Source organism: Chenopodium album, chromosome 24, assembly GCF_948465745.1.
Source record: "Chenopodium album chromosome 24, dcCheAlbu1.1, whole genome shotgun sequence".
Lineage (NCBI taxonomy): Eukaryota > Viridiplantae > Streptophyta > Magnoliopsida > Caryophyllales > Amaranthaceae > Chenopodium > Chenopodium album.
In genome coordinates this window covers 5,741,891-5,755,584 of record NC_137857.1, presented here as the reverse complement: position 1 = coordinate 5,755,584, position 13,694 = coordinate 5,741,891, and the positions used below count along the sequence as shown (strand labels likewise).

Here is a 13,694-nt window from a genome sequence, read left to right as displayed (position 1 = left end):
TTTTTCTTTTACACTCTATAGATTTTAAATTAGCTAATATACTACGAGTAGTATTTAGTTTTATTCATGGCCGTTTCTGAGGTTTTGGGGGCCCAAGGGCGAAAAAATAAATTGGCCTACTTTATGTAATTTTTTTTTTTAATATTGGAGAATTTTTTTTTTTTTTCATTATTACTTTGATTTGAACAAATAATCTTTCTTCAAAAAAAAAAAAAAAAAAAAAAAAAATTTCAATAAATAATCTAGTTTTGACTACTGTTTAAAAAAAAAAACCCTTATAATAATTAAACTATATACAATGCCAACAATGGTAAAATATAATGTACTTCTACAACTATATGTTATGATAAGGACATAACGTTATGATCGATTCTCTCTTGCGAATGAAATTGATCTTGTTCATAATCTATAACCATTATATTTTATTTTATTTTATTTTTTGACATATTTTATTATAATAGCAAAGATAATAGAAACAAGAATTTAAGCTGTAATTATAATTTTACAAAAATAGTTAAATGAAAAATAACAAGAATTTAGGCTACAATTATAAATAAACAAAGAAATAAAAAGTTCCTTAAAAAAAAAAGAAAGATGGTTACATAAAGTGGTTTATATATAGTTTTTAAAAAGTGGTTTATATATAGTTGTATACATCAATATATAGTATTTTAAGGAAGGAAAAAAAAAAAAAAAAAAAAAGAGCAAAATGTGGCTAATGGTAATCGACCTGCAGATCAAGAAACAAACTTTTACCTTTAATATTTACCCTAACCACCAAGCTGCACAAACAAACATGATGACAAATGTATCTCTAAATGTATATCAATGATTTTACTGAACTTAAAAGCTGAAAAATGGGCCCTCCCCATCCGTGGGCCCTGGGCGGTTGCCCCGGCTGCCCTGGGTCAGATACGGGCCTGGTTTTATTATAGAAACAAGTGTGTTCGATGTCACATTGCTACAAGAAGTCAAGAACTACCAGTTTTTAGAACTTAGAAGTATTTGTTTCTGGTTTCAAACAAAAAAAGAAGTATTTGTTTCTACAAAAAATTGATATAACATCAATTACTTGACTGTCTAGCCACATAGGGTATTAGATGCAATTATTTTGCTCTAAATAATAGAAATTTCAGTTTTTTAAAAAACACGTAGATAAATGAATGGTATTCGTCAAAAAAAGATAAATAAATGGTAGAAAAATGAATATTAAGTATAAAATTAAACAAAGTAGCAGAAAAATGAAAGTAACTAAAAATGATCATAAAACCTTAACTTAGCCGACCTATGTGACGTGTTGCTTGGGTTAGAAATTAGAATGATACTGTAAAGAAAAGTCAAATAAAGAAAAATAAAAGCACTGATTACAAAAACATGATGTAATGAATTTATTAGCGGATTGAAGATCCCATAAACAAAGAATTCAAGTTTCAACAGTAAGGGGCCCAGTCATTCAACATAGTAATAGTGCACCTCCATATAATTAAGGAGTACTCCGAGTACTTTTTTTGATGTCAAGCTCAGTATAATTACGAGTACTTAATTAGTCCGTCAACTAATCAAATTTTTTTTCTAATGTACGTGCGCAATACTCAGCCACGTTGTCAGACTAGATTTTTTTTGACGGGATTGTCAGACTAGAATTTATTCGTACATATTTTTATAACATGCCAAGTTTTTCTACTATTCTTACTAGAATTCCTATTTTTTACTATCCCGTTTATTTATTAAAGTGATAGAACTAGTCAACCGAAATAATAATACTCCGTATCATATTATTGGTGTACAATACGTAGCACTGTCAAAACGTTTTGACAGTCCGGTTTCGGTTCGGTTTGAAATCGGTTCGGTATTCAGTCGGGTCGGTTTGGAATCGGTTTAATTGTCTCACGGGTCGGTTTTGGTTCGGTTTAAATAGTTATCGGTTCGATTCGGTTTCGGTTTATTCTTAAGCGGTTTTAATTCGGTTCGGGTTGTAAACAGTCCGAGTAGTAAACGGTTCGGTGCAAACGGGTTGCGGTTTGTTAACGGTGCGGTGTAAACGGTTTTTATCCCGGTTCAAACAGTTTCGGGTTGGAAACGGTTTCGGGTTAGAAATAGTTCGGTTCTTTTTTGGTTCAGTTTATAACTAGTTCGGTTCAGTTTTTAATTGGTTCGGTTCAGTTTATAACTGGTTCGGTTCTTCGATGGTTTAACCACTTTAACGTTATTCATATCGGTTCCATTTCAAGTTTACTAAATTACGGTTCGGGTCGGTTTTCGGTTTCAAAAAATAAATTGTTTATCGAGTTGTTTGGATTCGGGCAGGTAAATGGTTTTGGTTTGAAATTTGATAGTACTTGCTAACCTTTTGCGTTCACAAGTTTTATATAAAGTCGCGAATCATTTTATATTTACTATTTAGGCATCATATTATAAACAAATTCTCATTGATTTTATAAATACATATTATGTTCTGTTTCAAGTTTAGTCATACTGATCTTACTAGTTTATTACGAAGTAGATTATAAGAGTTAGTGTATTAATGTATTATTGTGTTTACAATTAGGTTATTATATGCTTCTTATTTAATCATTTATATACATGACTAGAGGCAGTAGTGTTGCTAATAGTTTGAGGCAGTGCCTGAGCCTGCTTGTTTTGCTCTTGTTTGTGAACACTGATTATCCTTGATGAATGATAGCGTTGCTATTTTAAAAAAAATATTCTAAGATTTCTAATATTTAATCCATTTAATTATATTCCCGTAAAAAAAATCCATTTAATTATATAAAAAAGTTTGTAAACGGTTCGATTTAGAAGCGGTTTGGTTCATAAACGGTTCGGTTTATAAACAGTTCGGTTTACAAACAGTTCGGTTTTTAAATGGTTCGGTGCAAACGGGTAGCAGTTTGCTAACGGTTCGGTGTAAGCGGTTTTTTTGCCAGTTTAAACGGTTTCGGGTTGGAACCTGTTTCGGGTTAGATACGGTTCGGTTCTTTTTCGGTTCGGTTTTCTTTCAGTTCAGTTTATATTTGGTTCGGTTTGTTAACGGGTTAACTTTATTCGGGTCGATTCGGTTTCGGGTTTATTAAAATACGGTTCGGGTCGGTTTTCGGTTTTTAAAAAATCGGTTTTTAATCGGTTCGGTTCTCATTTGGGTCGGTCGGTTACGGGCAGTTAAACGGTTTTGGTTTGAAAAATAAGAACCGAAAACCCGACCCGAACCGTATTTTAATCATATTTAGTATAATTCTATCATACGGTTCGGAGTATATTATCTTTGTATAATTATATGAGATGATTATACTATTTTATTGCGCAACTATGAAATTAAACTAGAGATCTTACCTCTAGATCTAAATGTAAAGGGGCCTAATTAACTTGATTACTAATCTATAAGCAACACTTAAATTGGTCAACCAACAATGAAATTTAAATACAATTTGAAACAATATGTTGGAAAATCATATGAAGTATTTGTCTTTCTTGCTAATTTCAAATACTTCAACTCCTAATTGGATGAGAATTATTAATATTAGTTTTCAAAAGGATTAAACTTTTTTATCTTTCATTTTATTTTTGCTAGCACTGGATGCGTTTTTTTACCTTGAGCAATTGAATTCCCTGAATAATGTCCAACTTGCATTGTTAAACAACTCAGATACACAATTAGTTATTTTTGATGCATGTGCTAGCTCATGCAAACACTAGCAAGTTGTAACATGTTAAAATGATACTTGAGTAAAATTTTAATTTTAATGAAGTGAGTTTAATACATAGTGAAGTGAGAATAGAGTCAATAGACGCTACATTCAAAGTCTCTAGACTTGTATATCATTAGTCATCCGAAAAAAAAAAAAAAGAAAAACCTTGTAGCTAGGTTATGGGTCATCCAACAACTACTCTCCTACTATATCACCAAAAATTTCTAATTATTTGTGATCAACTTTCATAGTCAATGTTCAATCAGATTCAAACTAAACTAGAACAAATCTTGTAATACTCAAATCTAGCTAGAATATGATCATCAATCATATACTAAATATTGAAAAAGAGGGTAGGTCTGTAGGAACATAAGGAGCATCTCATTCATTAATTGATTCAAACAGAAAAGTCATGGTACAAATAATGTGCCTGTTAATACATGCTATTCCACACAAATTAAACCCAAAACCTTGGCTTAGGAAGATTCACATTCACGGATTCATCTCATAGCAATGAAGCAGTACAGGATCGGAGAATGGTTACATGATCCTAGGATGATCATCTAAGCCAGCACAGTTCGTTGGACACGACAAAGGGTAGATAATAGAATAGAGATATCTGTAACATACAATTTGCCACTATTCACTAAATTTGAATAAGAAATCTATATGTAATATGAGGTACAAGTCCCTGCATAAGATAACAAGTATATGTGATTGTAAAACAATACCCTCAATTCTATGTGATTTTGTGAAAAAATTAAGGGTGCATCATTTACATAATCATGCTACTTTAAATCCTTCCTCTATAGCCGAGTATTCTGCCAAACCAGAAAACTGATATGGCAATGAAGTGGAGGAGTAATTGGTCGCGATAAGACAGTTCAAGATGCTACAATATGTTTAATATTTAACTCAGAATGGCACTCAAGAAACCCCTGTAATAAAATGCAACATAAAAAAAAGTAAGTATCAAGGGGCTTACAAAAATAAACTTCATGTTAAATATCAGGTTCTCCTCTGATCTTACCAAAAACCAGATGAATTCTTCAGTTCTCTGCAACACAACAATGAAGATGTAATTAGCCAATTTCACTGGGATTTTGAAAAATATAATACAAATTATGTACAAAGTTAAATCATCAAATTTAAATGTCACTCTTTTTTTCAGACAAATTCAGATTTACCTTGGCTTCCCTAGGAATGCATTGTTAATGTCATCAGAAGTTGGCTTCTTCTCAAATGTGGACAGCATGACATACTTTTCTTTTCCAGGAGCTTCGTCTACCCTCTTGTAGACTTCGTATGGGAAGGGATACGACATTCTGTTGAATTAATATGTTCATATGATTTTCTTGCTCCACATAATGCAAAAATTTTTTGGCAACATGAACTTGATTTTCTGATTAAGTTCAAACTTCAAAATGACAAGTTCATGGCAAAAGTACCTGAGAGCACCCATAATTGGGTACTGAGTTCCTGCATAGTAGAGAAGCCGAAAGGAGTAGCAATTCTCAAATGACTCGGCATACTCCAATCTCTTATCACGACCCATTGTCTTTGAAGAACAGAATAGTGAATGTTTAGATTTGATGAATAAAAAAGCAAAAAGAAATAAATTGAAAAAGAGGTGTTTTTACCTGCATAATGCCACTTGAGCCAGGCAAGTCCTGCATCAGAGGAGGGGGGGGGGGGGATGGGGTGGGAATCAAGGGTTATTATAACAAATTCTCGGAAAGTATCATCTCAAGAACATGCATAGAAGATGGTGTTAGGAAATTAAACCTTGAGACGAGGATTTATGAGAATAACTGGACGACTCCCTGCAGCATCAGTCATAGCTCTCAGATCCTGCAAAGGAATATCATCAGACGATTATAACAGATCATTTTACGGACAGGATGATACCATGGGATATTGAATATTTGAATGTATATTATAAATTTATGGAAAATGAAGATCCTTACATCAATGATACAATTTCCAAAAGCATTCTGGGGAGCCACTAGAATAAACATGTCATCCTGCTCATCAACCTCATTGCCACCTACAAGATATCCATGTTACAAATCATTGAACTTACAAACATCATATAAGTGGGGGCAAGGAGGGTTAGTGAGAGGGTTTGGTGCAACTCCAGATAACAGTGAATTATGTGTTCATAAAAAAACTATTATTGATGTTGCTAATACCTATGGAACCTATGTTGATGAAAGTCCCTTTGGCCTCATAATCACCCCAATCCATGAACTCTAAAATCTTTCGAGTGCCTGCCAACTGTAATGGCATTCCTGCCAATGCACCTTCACCCATTGATCCTTGGGCACAAACCTAAGTAGAGGTTAATGTCAGAAAAAGGATTAGAATGAGAGGTGATTATAACATAGGTGATTTAAAACAAACCAACCTTCACTCGTTTTCCATCATCAGCAAATGAAAGGGCTATGACTCGAACAAGCTCCATCAGAGTCCCAATTCTATAAACATCCTACAAAACCACATAAATATGATCAATTTCACAGCTTTTAAGAGACATTTGGAAAAGAAAAGAAGTTGCTTACCGTGGATGGGTCCAGCTCTGGAATACTGATCTCCACCTGTCAGATAAAAGATAAAAATCAGGAAAAACCATAGTTTAGTAAATTTACCATTATCATCAATTGAAGTTCAAGGGAGAAAGTAAAAGGTCATTGGTCAGAATTGCAATATATTTTAGAAAGTGCACACATTGTTTTCTGGTTTCTTAAAGTTGTGGAATGAAAGGGATTGGACAAAACAACTTTCCTTCAGCCTCCTTTTTCCATCTTTTACAGCTCTCAGTGTAGCTTGCAGCACATCTTCATAGAAATATTCTCTGATTTCTCTGGAATGAGGAATATTATTTAACCTTGTAGGGATTCCTCTCCACTTATCCTGTAATAAGGCTAAACTAAGGGTTCAAATGTTTCAGATAAGTTCAAACATGGGATGAATCTATTCCTTGTATTCTTATTACCTAAAAGAAGGGAAGAGATGATGAAGGATATAACTTTAAGAGCTAAATACCTTGTTTGGAGTTGCAAGATTAGAATTGCTGCTCTTAGTTACTGCATTTCCTGCATGAAAATGCTCCATGTATGATTGTTAGATAATTCTCCAACAGTGTTAATTGGAAACAGCAATCAGCTCACTCGATTGATATATGTCACGATGAAGTTGACATAGAAATCACTGCTGTGAAAAAGAGAAGCAAGATTCTCACCTGTGGTGGCAGCCTTCAGTTTTTCATCCTTTACTTTGCTCAGTAAAGAATTTATTTCTCCAAAAACTACTTCTTTTGGGCGATTTCCATCAATCTAAATTTCCCAAACCATAACTTAGATAAACTTCAGTACAGAAAGCTCTTAGCTTTGAGCAGAGAAGAAAATTACATGATATCAGTAATTGAGGTACCTTTTTCACTATATTCATATAAGTTGTTAAGACTGCCTCCACATTTCTTTTATATATTTCCAGACGAGATTTTACCTGGAAATGGAATTCATAAGTCTGTTGGGTATATTGAAGGGTGTAGTAGATAATATTGACTACAAAGACAAACTTTGGCACACACTAGGTCCATTCCTAAAATGTAAGATCAGTAGATATTCCTTCTCAATGTGCCATGCAGAGCAATCAAATCAGTGTTAAATTCGTGCATACTTGTCAACGTTATATTTATCATGGAGGTGTAGTAGGCATTATAGACATTCACAATAAGCCAACTTCATTTAGGATCTATAAATTTTGTTATATATTACATGGTACCTAATTTCACCTCAATGCACAATGCCAACTAGGGTACATACTTCAATATGCTACAAACCTTGTGAGTGCTAGGAATTTCTTAATTTTTTTGGACACAATTTACTATGAAAATTTTAGTGACTGCCTTTATCATTCATATAATGAAAAAAAAGAGCAAGATTGATTATTTTTTGAAAGCTCTCTACAAAAATTTATGTGATATCTCAAATATACCTGTGAGAGTTACACTGCATGAATCAAGAGAGATGAAGATGATTATAAGTTAGAATTCCCCCCTGTGAATCAAATTAGGTATAATATAATCACAAACCTTGACTCCGTAAAACTTAACAACAATGTATACTTTGTCATGACTAGCTACCTTCAATAAGATGATTGAAACTGACAATGATTGTGCAATTTGACATGTTTCATATTAAGGGACTAGTAAGAGATGCATTGGGTAAAGGTGCATACTTTTTCCTCAGTGTCATCAGGGCGAGTGACAAGTCTTTCTTTAATTTCCTCTGTTTCAGGAGGAAAATTTTGTACGTGATAAATCTTCCCTGTCACAGGATCAAGCCGTCTCCCAACACATCTGTTGATCAGAATTTCATCAGGAACCTGAGTATCAGGAACCGAATCTGTGTAAACTTTCTCTTCTATCTCATGTGTTAACAATAATGTGTCATTAGTAACATAACTTACTAATCTGTATGAGACAGAATATAGTGTTTATTGATGAACACCTAGTAAGGGATCATTCTTATATGATAATGATCTTGTTAGAATAGTATGGCTCAAAGTTATACCTCTAGCACAATATAAACATCTGGTCTGATTCCCAATTCTTCAAGACTCTGAGCCTGAGCTGAGGTCCGTGGATACCCGTCCAGAAGCCAACCTTTCTCCTTTGCATCTTGAAGGGAAAGTCGCGTTCTAACCATCTATCAACAAATGTAATGATTCTCTTCTCTAAAAAAACAAGTTATAACTCAGGTAAAAATCTATGACTTAAAAATTGGAAAAAAAAAAAAAAAAAAGCATATACAGCTGTGACAATTTCGTCAGGGACTAGGCGGCCTGTGTTCATGTACTCTTTTGCTTTGATCCCAATTTCTGTGGCAGCTGCCACTTCTGCCCTCAGGAGGTCTCCAGTGGATATATGAACCAGTCCAAACTATAGATGAAAGAACCATACAAAAATGTATTCTGAAGTTAGGATCAAGTAGCATTACAGAATTTATCTAAAAGAATAAATGCAAATAAAACAGCATAACTGCCCCAATCTAAATATATATACAAACAATAATAACATATAAAATGAATAAAACAAACCCGCAATCCATTAAAAAAAAAAAATAAATAAATCACTGAAATCGATTTGAATGTCCATCAAAGTTGCAAAAATAATTTAATTTCAGAAAGATGATTTAAAAATGGAGGCAGGGATATGGTTCACCTTTTGTACAATCAATTCGCATTGGGTTCCTTTACCAGAAGCTGGTGCTCCCGAAATCATAACCTTAAGAGGCTCATTGATGGCGCAATTCACCTGCAATTTCTGTAAGAGGCATACACAAAGAGTCAACATGATGAAAATGCTACTCAAATATCAGTGAGCAACTAAAAAAGTACGAATTCTGACCTTTAGGATGCATTTCTTAGGAGGAGGCTCCTGTCGGAAACGAAGATTTCGAAGAGGAAGAGAGGTTGAAATAGAAGAAACAGAAAGGTGGGAAGGGGAGGAAGAAGTACAAGTATAGAAGACGGAAGAAGAAGAAGAAGATGGAGTTTGACAAGTAGTAATTCTTGTGACATGACTGGCATCCAAGTGAGAAGCACAGGGTAATGATTTTAGCAACATAGCTAATCAATCACCAACTCACAATAGATTTGGCTATGGTGTTTTACTCAATAAAAGTTCAGGAGAAACAAAAAAGAGGGTGGGGACAGAACAGGAGGATAGCTGGATAGGAGTGGCTAAAATTAACTGAAAACGACTACCAGATAATTTAACTGTGTATACTTTGTTTCATACTATCCATGATATTTTATTACTGTTATCAAGCCTTAATAACAGAAGTTTAACCAAGAGGCTGTGCTTTGGCAAGAATTACCTCTCACTCTCTTGCTTAGAGGCCTAATCGCGTGAAAGTCCTTGCGCCAATTAAAGTACTAACCCCAACCCCATACCGCTACTTCCAATGAAATTTGAACCCTGTCACCACCCTAACCAGAGTGGAAGGTAAGATTATCACCAGCCAACTCCGCCACCACTTTCCATCTTGGATGATTAGAGGATCGAACACTGCCTCTCACATACTATTTTTGGTCCACATCAGTATTGTCTCATGAAAAGAACACAAATGAATCCATATAATGACAGAGATGCTGCATGTATCCCACATTCATTCACTCCTGAGCATGATTAATTTAGATTCGTTGCAATAATATCTGCCTTCACACAAGCTAACAGCCAGATAAAATTATATACACCCTCGTCTGCTCATGATATGATTCTAACTTCCCAATCACAGTTGAGTGTAATTAATCATTGAAGCTTGCAAGACTAACTTCTTTTTTCAGTAGGTAGAAAGTCCTAAAGCAAGTTTGGCTTGCAAATTACTGCATATGATACTTTGAATTAGATGCATATCATTCTCTTTTTTTGTTGGACGAATTCAATCTGATTATTTTACAAGCTTTTGACCAGTTGTGTTGTATGGTTGAGGGGATAATGCTGAAGAATCAAAAACGTGAATTATACGAGCTCCACAACTTACGATCTCATGCAGTAATTAGTAAATGCCAAACCTAATTTACTTTATATTCAGCAAACAACATTAAAATTCAATACCAGGAATTCAAGAGGATCTTCTCTACCATACTTGATCATAAGTTCCAGCTAGTATTAGACACAATTTGTTTTATTTTGAAGCAAAAGATAGCTAGAATATTGCCAACTATTGATGGATTCATTTATAGTTTAGCACTGCAATCCCAGAGGTTGGGCAAATCATTCAATTGTCCACGATAATACAGGCTATACAGCACAGCACATAATGCACGTCCACACATCAGAGCACGAGACATGCACGCTTGTGGAAGCACACAATAGCAGGAGTAGGGTAATGGAGACAACAACACATTAATTGGACATAGAATTTTCCCCAACATGTGTATCAGCTATAGCTTCATACGTAGACCCAGCATATGAGACAGATACAATCATACACTAGAATTTAAAAACAAAAACAACCCAACTTCCTCATTTCTATTAAATTTCAAGTTCAAATACAAGGAAGTGTCCCATGTTATGCTAGACGAAGCAAAATAGACCCTAAATATGCAAGGAAACTATGTAAATTCATGCAGGTATCTCCATGTAATAAAAAAATCAAACTTAAAGGTTATTATTACAAATCTTTCATCAAATTCCCTAGAAATTTAGTAAATCTGAAAAGGGTAATATGACTAGTATCTATTAAAGAGCAGGTTGAACATCCATCTTTCACCAGGAAAGATACCCCTACAAAATCTGCAAGAAACCTTGAAATGGCATGATAATTTGCTTCAATCCAGCTTCACTGAGGAGAAAAGGTAGTGAACAAACCAGAATGAGGAGAGGAATCCAACAGTACCCGTGACTAACATGATGGCCAAAACCATGAAGAGCGAATATCCCAAGTAGAGAGTAGCAGACACAGGTCCACTCAAGCTCTTGAGGTCAAATATGAGGTAGTTGATGGAGTACAGGAAAATGTATATGGCCACTGAACCGGAGGCAAAGAAAGACTTCCACCACCATTTCCAGTCCTCAACACAGAGATGCATGTATGTTAAAACAAGTGAGACTTCAGCACACACAACGACAAGGAGGATCAGAACAATGAAGAGAAACCCAAAAACGTAGTAAACTCTGCCCATCCAAAGGCTAGACATGATGAAGAAAAGCTCAATGAAGAGGGTTCCAAACGGAAGGGTCCCAGCACCGAGGACTAACAACCATGAAGGGTATTTCTGAGGTGGAATTTCCCGGGGAATTTGATTAGTTCGCACAGGGTATTCAATGTGAGGGGCCTTTGCACCAAAGTAACCACCAATTAAGGTGAGAGGAACAGAGATGCAAAACCAGAGCAAGATAAGGATAACATAGAGAGAGAATGGGATTGCTCCTGTGCTATGACTTCCCCACAACAAGAAATTCAAGAAGGTCAATATCAAAAAGGCAATGCCTGGGAAAAAGCAAGCAGCCTTCCAAGAGACAGAAACCCATCCTTTGTGATCCCCACAACCAATAGTCCTCCACAATCGAACAGCCACATACCCAGCAGCAATACCAAGAACCAAGTAGAAAAACACCATACCTGTGAGAAGAGTTCCCCTAGATGCAGGTGACATAAATCCTAGAGCAGCAAACATAATTGTCACAACACCCATCCCAAGAAGTTGAATACCATCACCAACCATAACACAGAGCAATGACGGATAGCTAGGAGCCCGGAAGACATCACCAACCACAAGTTTCCATCCCGACAATTCCTCATTCATCTGAGCTTGAGCCTCCTTATCTAATTCCTCATAACGAGTAAGATCTCGGCGAACAGTCCTCAAAAAGATCACAAGAACAATACCAGCAAGGAAAGTGATCACCATCAAGGAGTTGAGAATAGAAAACCAATGAACCTTGGAACCTTCCATTTTCAAGTAAGCATCCCATCTAGATGGCCACTTAATATCACTTTCCACAAATGAGACCTCATAAGTGAAAGCAATAGGTTGACTTTCCTTAATTGCCATTGATACGGTTGCAGGATCACAATTAATCTTCCCAGGGTACTTATCGTACATCTTAGCATCCTTAATCGCATTCATGTCATGCTGAACACTGCAGGGCACAACCTCAAAACCAACAACCATGTAACCAGGCTCTCCAGATCCACCAACACCATTGCCTCCAGGGATCAACTCAGCAGCATCGCCGGTACCCATCACACGAGCCACATTGGTTTCCTCATACTTACGAACAAGAACAGTAAGCTTCAAATGATTGAATACATAATAAGCATCTTGAACCTTAATCCCAACAGGATAACCTGTCCACCTCAACAAGAAATTATCTTTCTTGGTGTAACGAATGGCGGGGAGATTATCAAGGATCAAGTTAACCTGATACATCTCATCAATCCTCTTCTTCAAGAGCTTAAACTCATCAGCAGAAAGAGGGCTAGTTTTACACATAAAGATCTCAGTCTCATTTGTGTACATCTTAAACCTATAAGGTGAGTTCTCAATCCTATCACCCATAAGAAGCTCACCAAGATTCTCAGCACTATCTTTAACACCCTCTTGGGGTTTACAAAAGGGTAAGCTGTAGTAACTAAATGGCATTTCAGTATCAATTGAGGTCAGAGAATTCACCTTCACTGAAAGTGTATCCCCAACTCCATACTTGTGAGGGTAACTACCAGGGAGATAAAACCCATTTCCAGATTCAAATATCAAGCAAATCACAACTACCCAGAACATTGATTTACCTAAAGACCCCATCTTTCGTCGGATCTGGCAGACCCAGATCAGAATTTACACTAATTAGCCAAAATTGATTAGGGTTTTTCTAAATAGCGAGATTAGGGATTCGAGATCTAATGATGTAAACCCTAAATAACAAAATCCTAGGTCACGATCAGATCAATTAAGTCTAATCAAAGAAAAGAAAGCTATAAAGATTTGAAGAAGAAAGAAATGCAGGAGAAAATTACAGATCTAACTGACCTTTAGAGACTGAAATTTGACAGCAATGCACCGACGAGGGAATGGAGGAAGAAATGTTAGAGTAACATGCGAATTTTCTGAATTCAATTCGCAGAAAAGAGATGAGATGAGATGAGAGAGAGAAAGATAGCGAGGGAGAGTGAGTCGGGGCGCAGTTTATAACGTAGGTCTTTGGGTCTTTGCATCTTTCATCCACCGACGTGTTTAACATTCTAGGACTTCTTTCGTGAAGGACAATTACTTAAATCTCCTCATTTTCTACATTACTAATTGTAGATCCAAGGGTATCTTTGGGGAAAATTGATTTATTCACCAATCTTCATATTCTATTGGTTATTATATTTGGAAACTTAAGATATAGGGTCTGTTCTGATTTACTGAACTGAATAGAATTAAACTGATTGAAGTTGGAATGAACTAAACTTAACTGAATAGAGCTGAAATGAATTGTTTATGAGAGAAGAA

General features: G+C 35.5%; 1 protein-coding gene and 1 pseudogene across 1 annotated transcript; both read right to left on the bottom strand.

Annotated features, from left to right (window-relative positions):
• Positions 1-4,048: 4,048 nt before the first annotated feature.
• Positions 4,049-9,364, bottom strand: LOC145611328 (adenylate kinase 5, chloroplastic-like). The gene is made up of 19 exons (XM_081666650.1): positions 9,100-9,364; positions 8,914-9,015; positions 8,503-8,631; positions 8,264-8,398; positions 7,929-8,075; positions 7,119-7,193; positions 6,928-7,021; positions 6,732-6,781; positions 6,473-6,599; positions 6,248-6,285; positions 6,094-6,174; positions 5,879-6,017; positions 5,654-5,733; positions 5,472-5,537; positions 5,327-5,356; positions 5,135-5,244; positions 4,874-5,011; positions 4,717-4,743; positions 4,049-4,624 (listed from the first exon to the last, which is right to left on the bottom strand). The coding sequence occupies exons 1-19, from the start codon at positions 9,316-9,318 to the stop codon at positions 4,597-4,599; spliced, it is 1,815 nt and encodes a 604-aa protein (XP_081522776.1). The 5' UTR covers positions 9,319-9,364; the 3' UTR covers positions 4,049-4,596.
• Positions 9,365-10,685: 1,321 nt separating this feature from the next.
• Positions 10,686-13,380, bottom strand: LOC145611686 (transmembrane 9 superfamily member 11 pseudogene; annotated as a pseudogene).
• Positions 13,381-13,694: the final 314 nt, after the last annotated feature.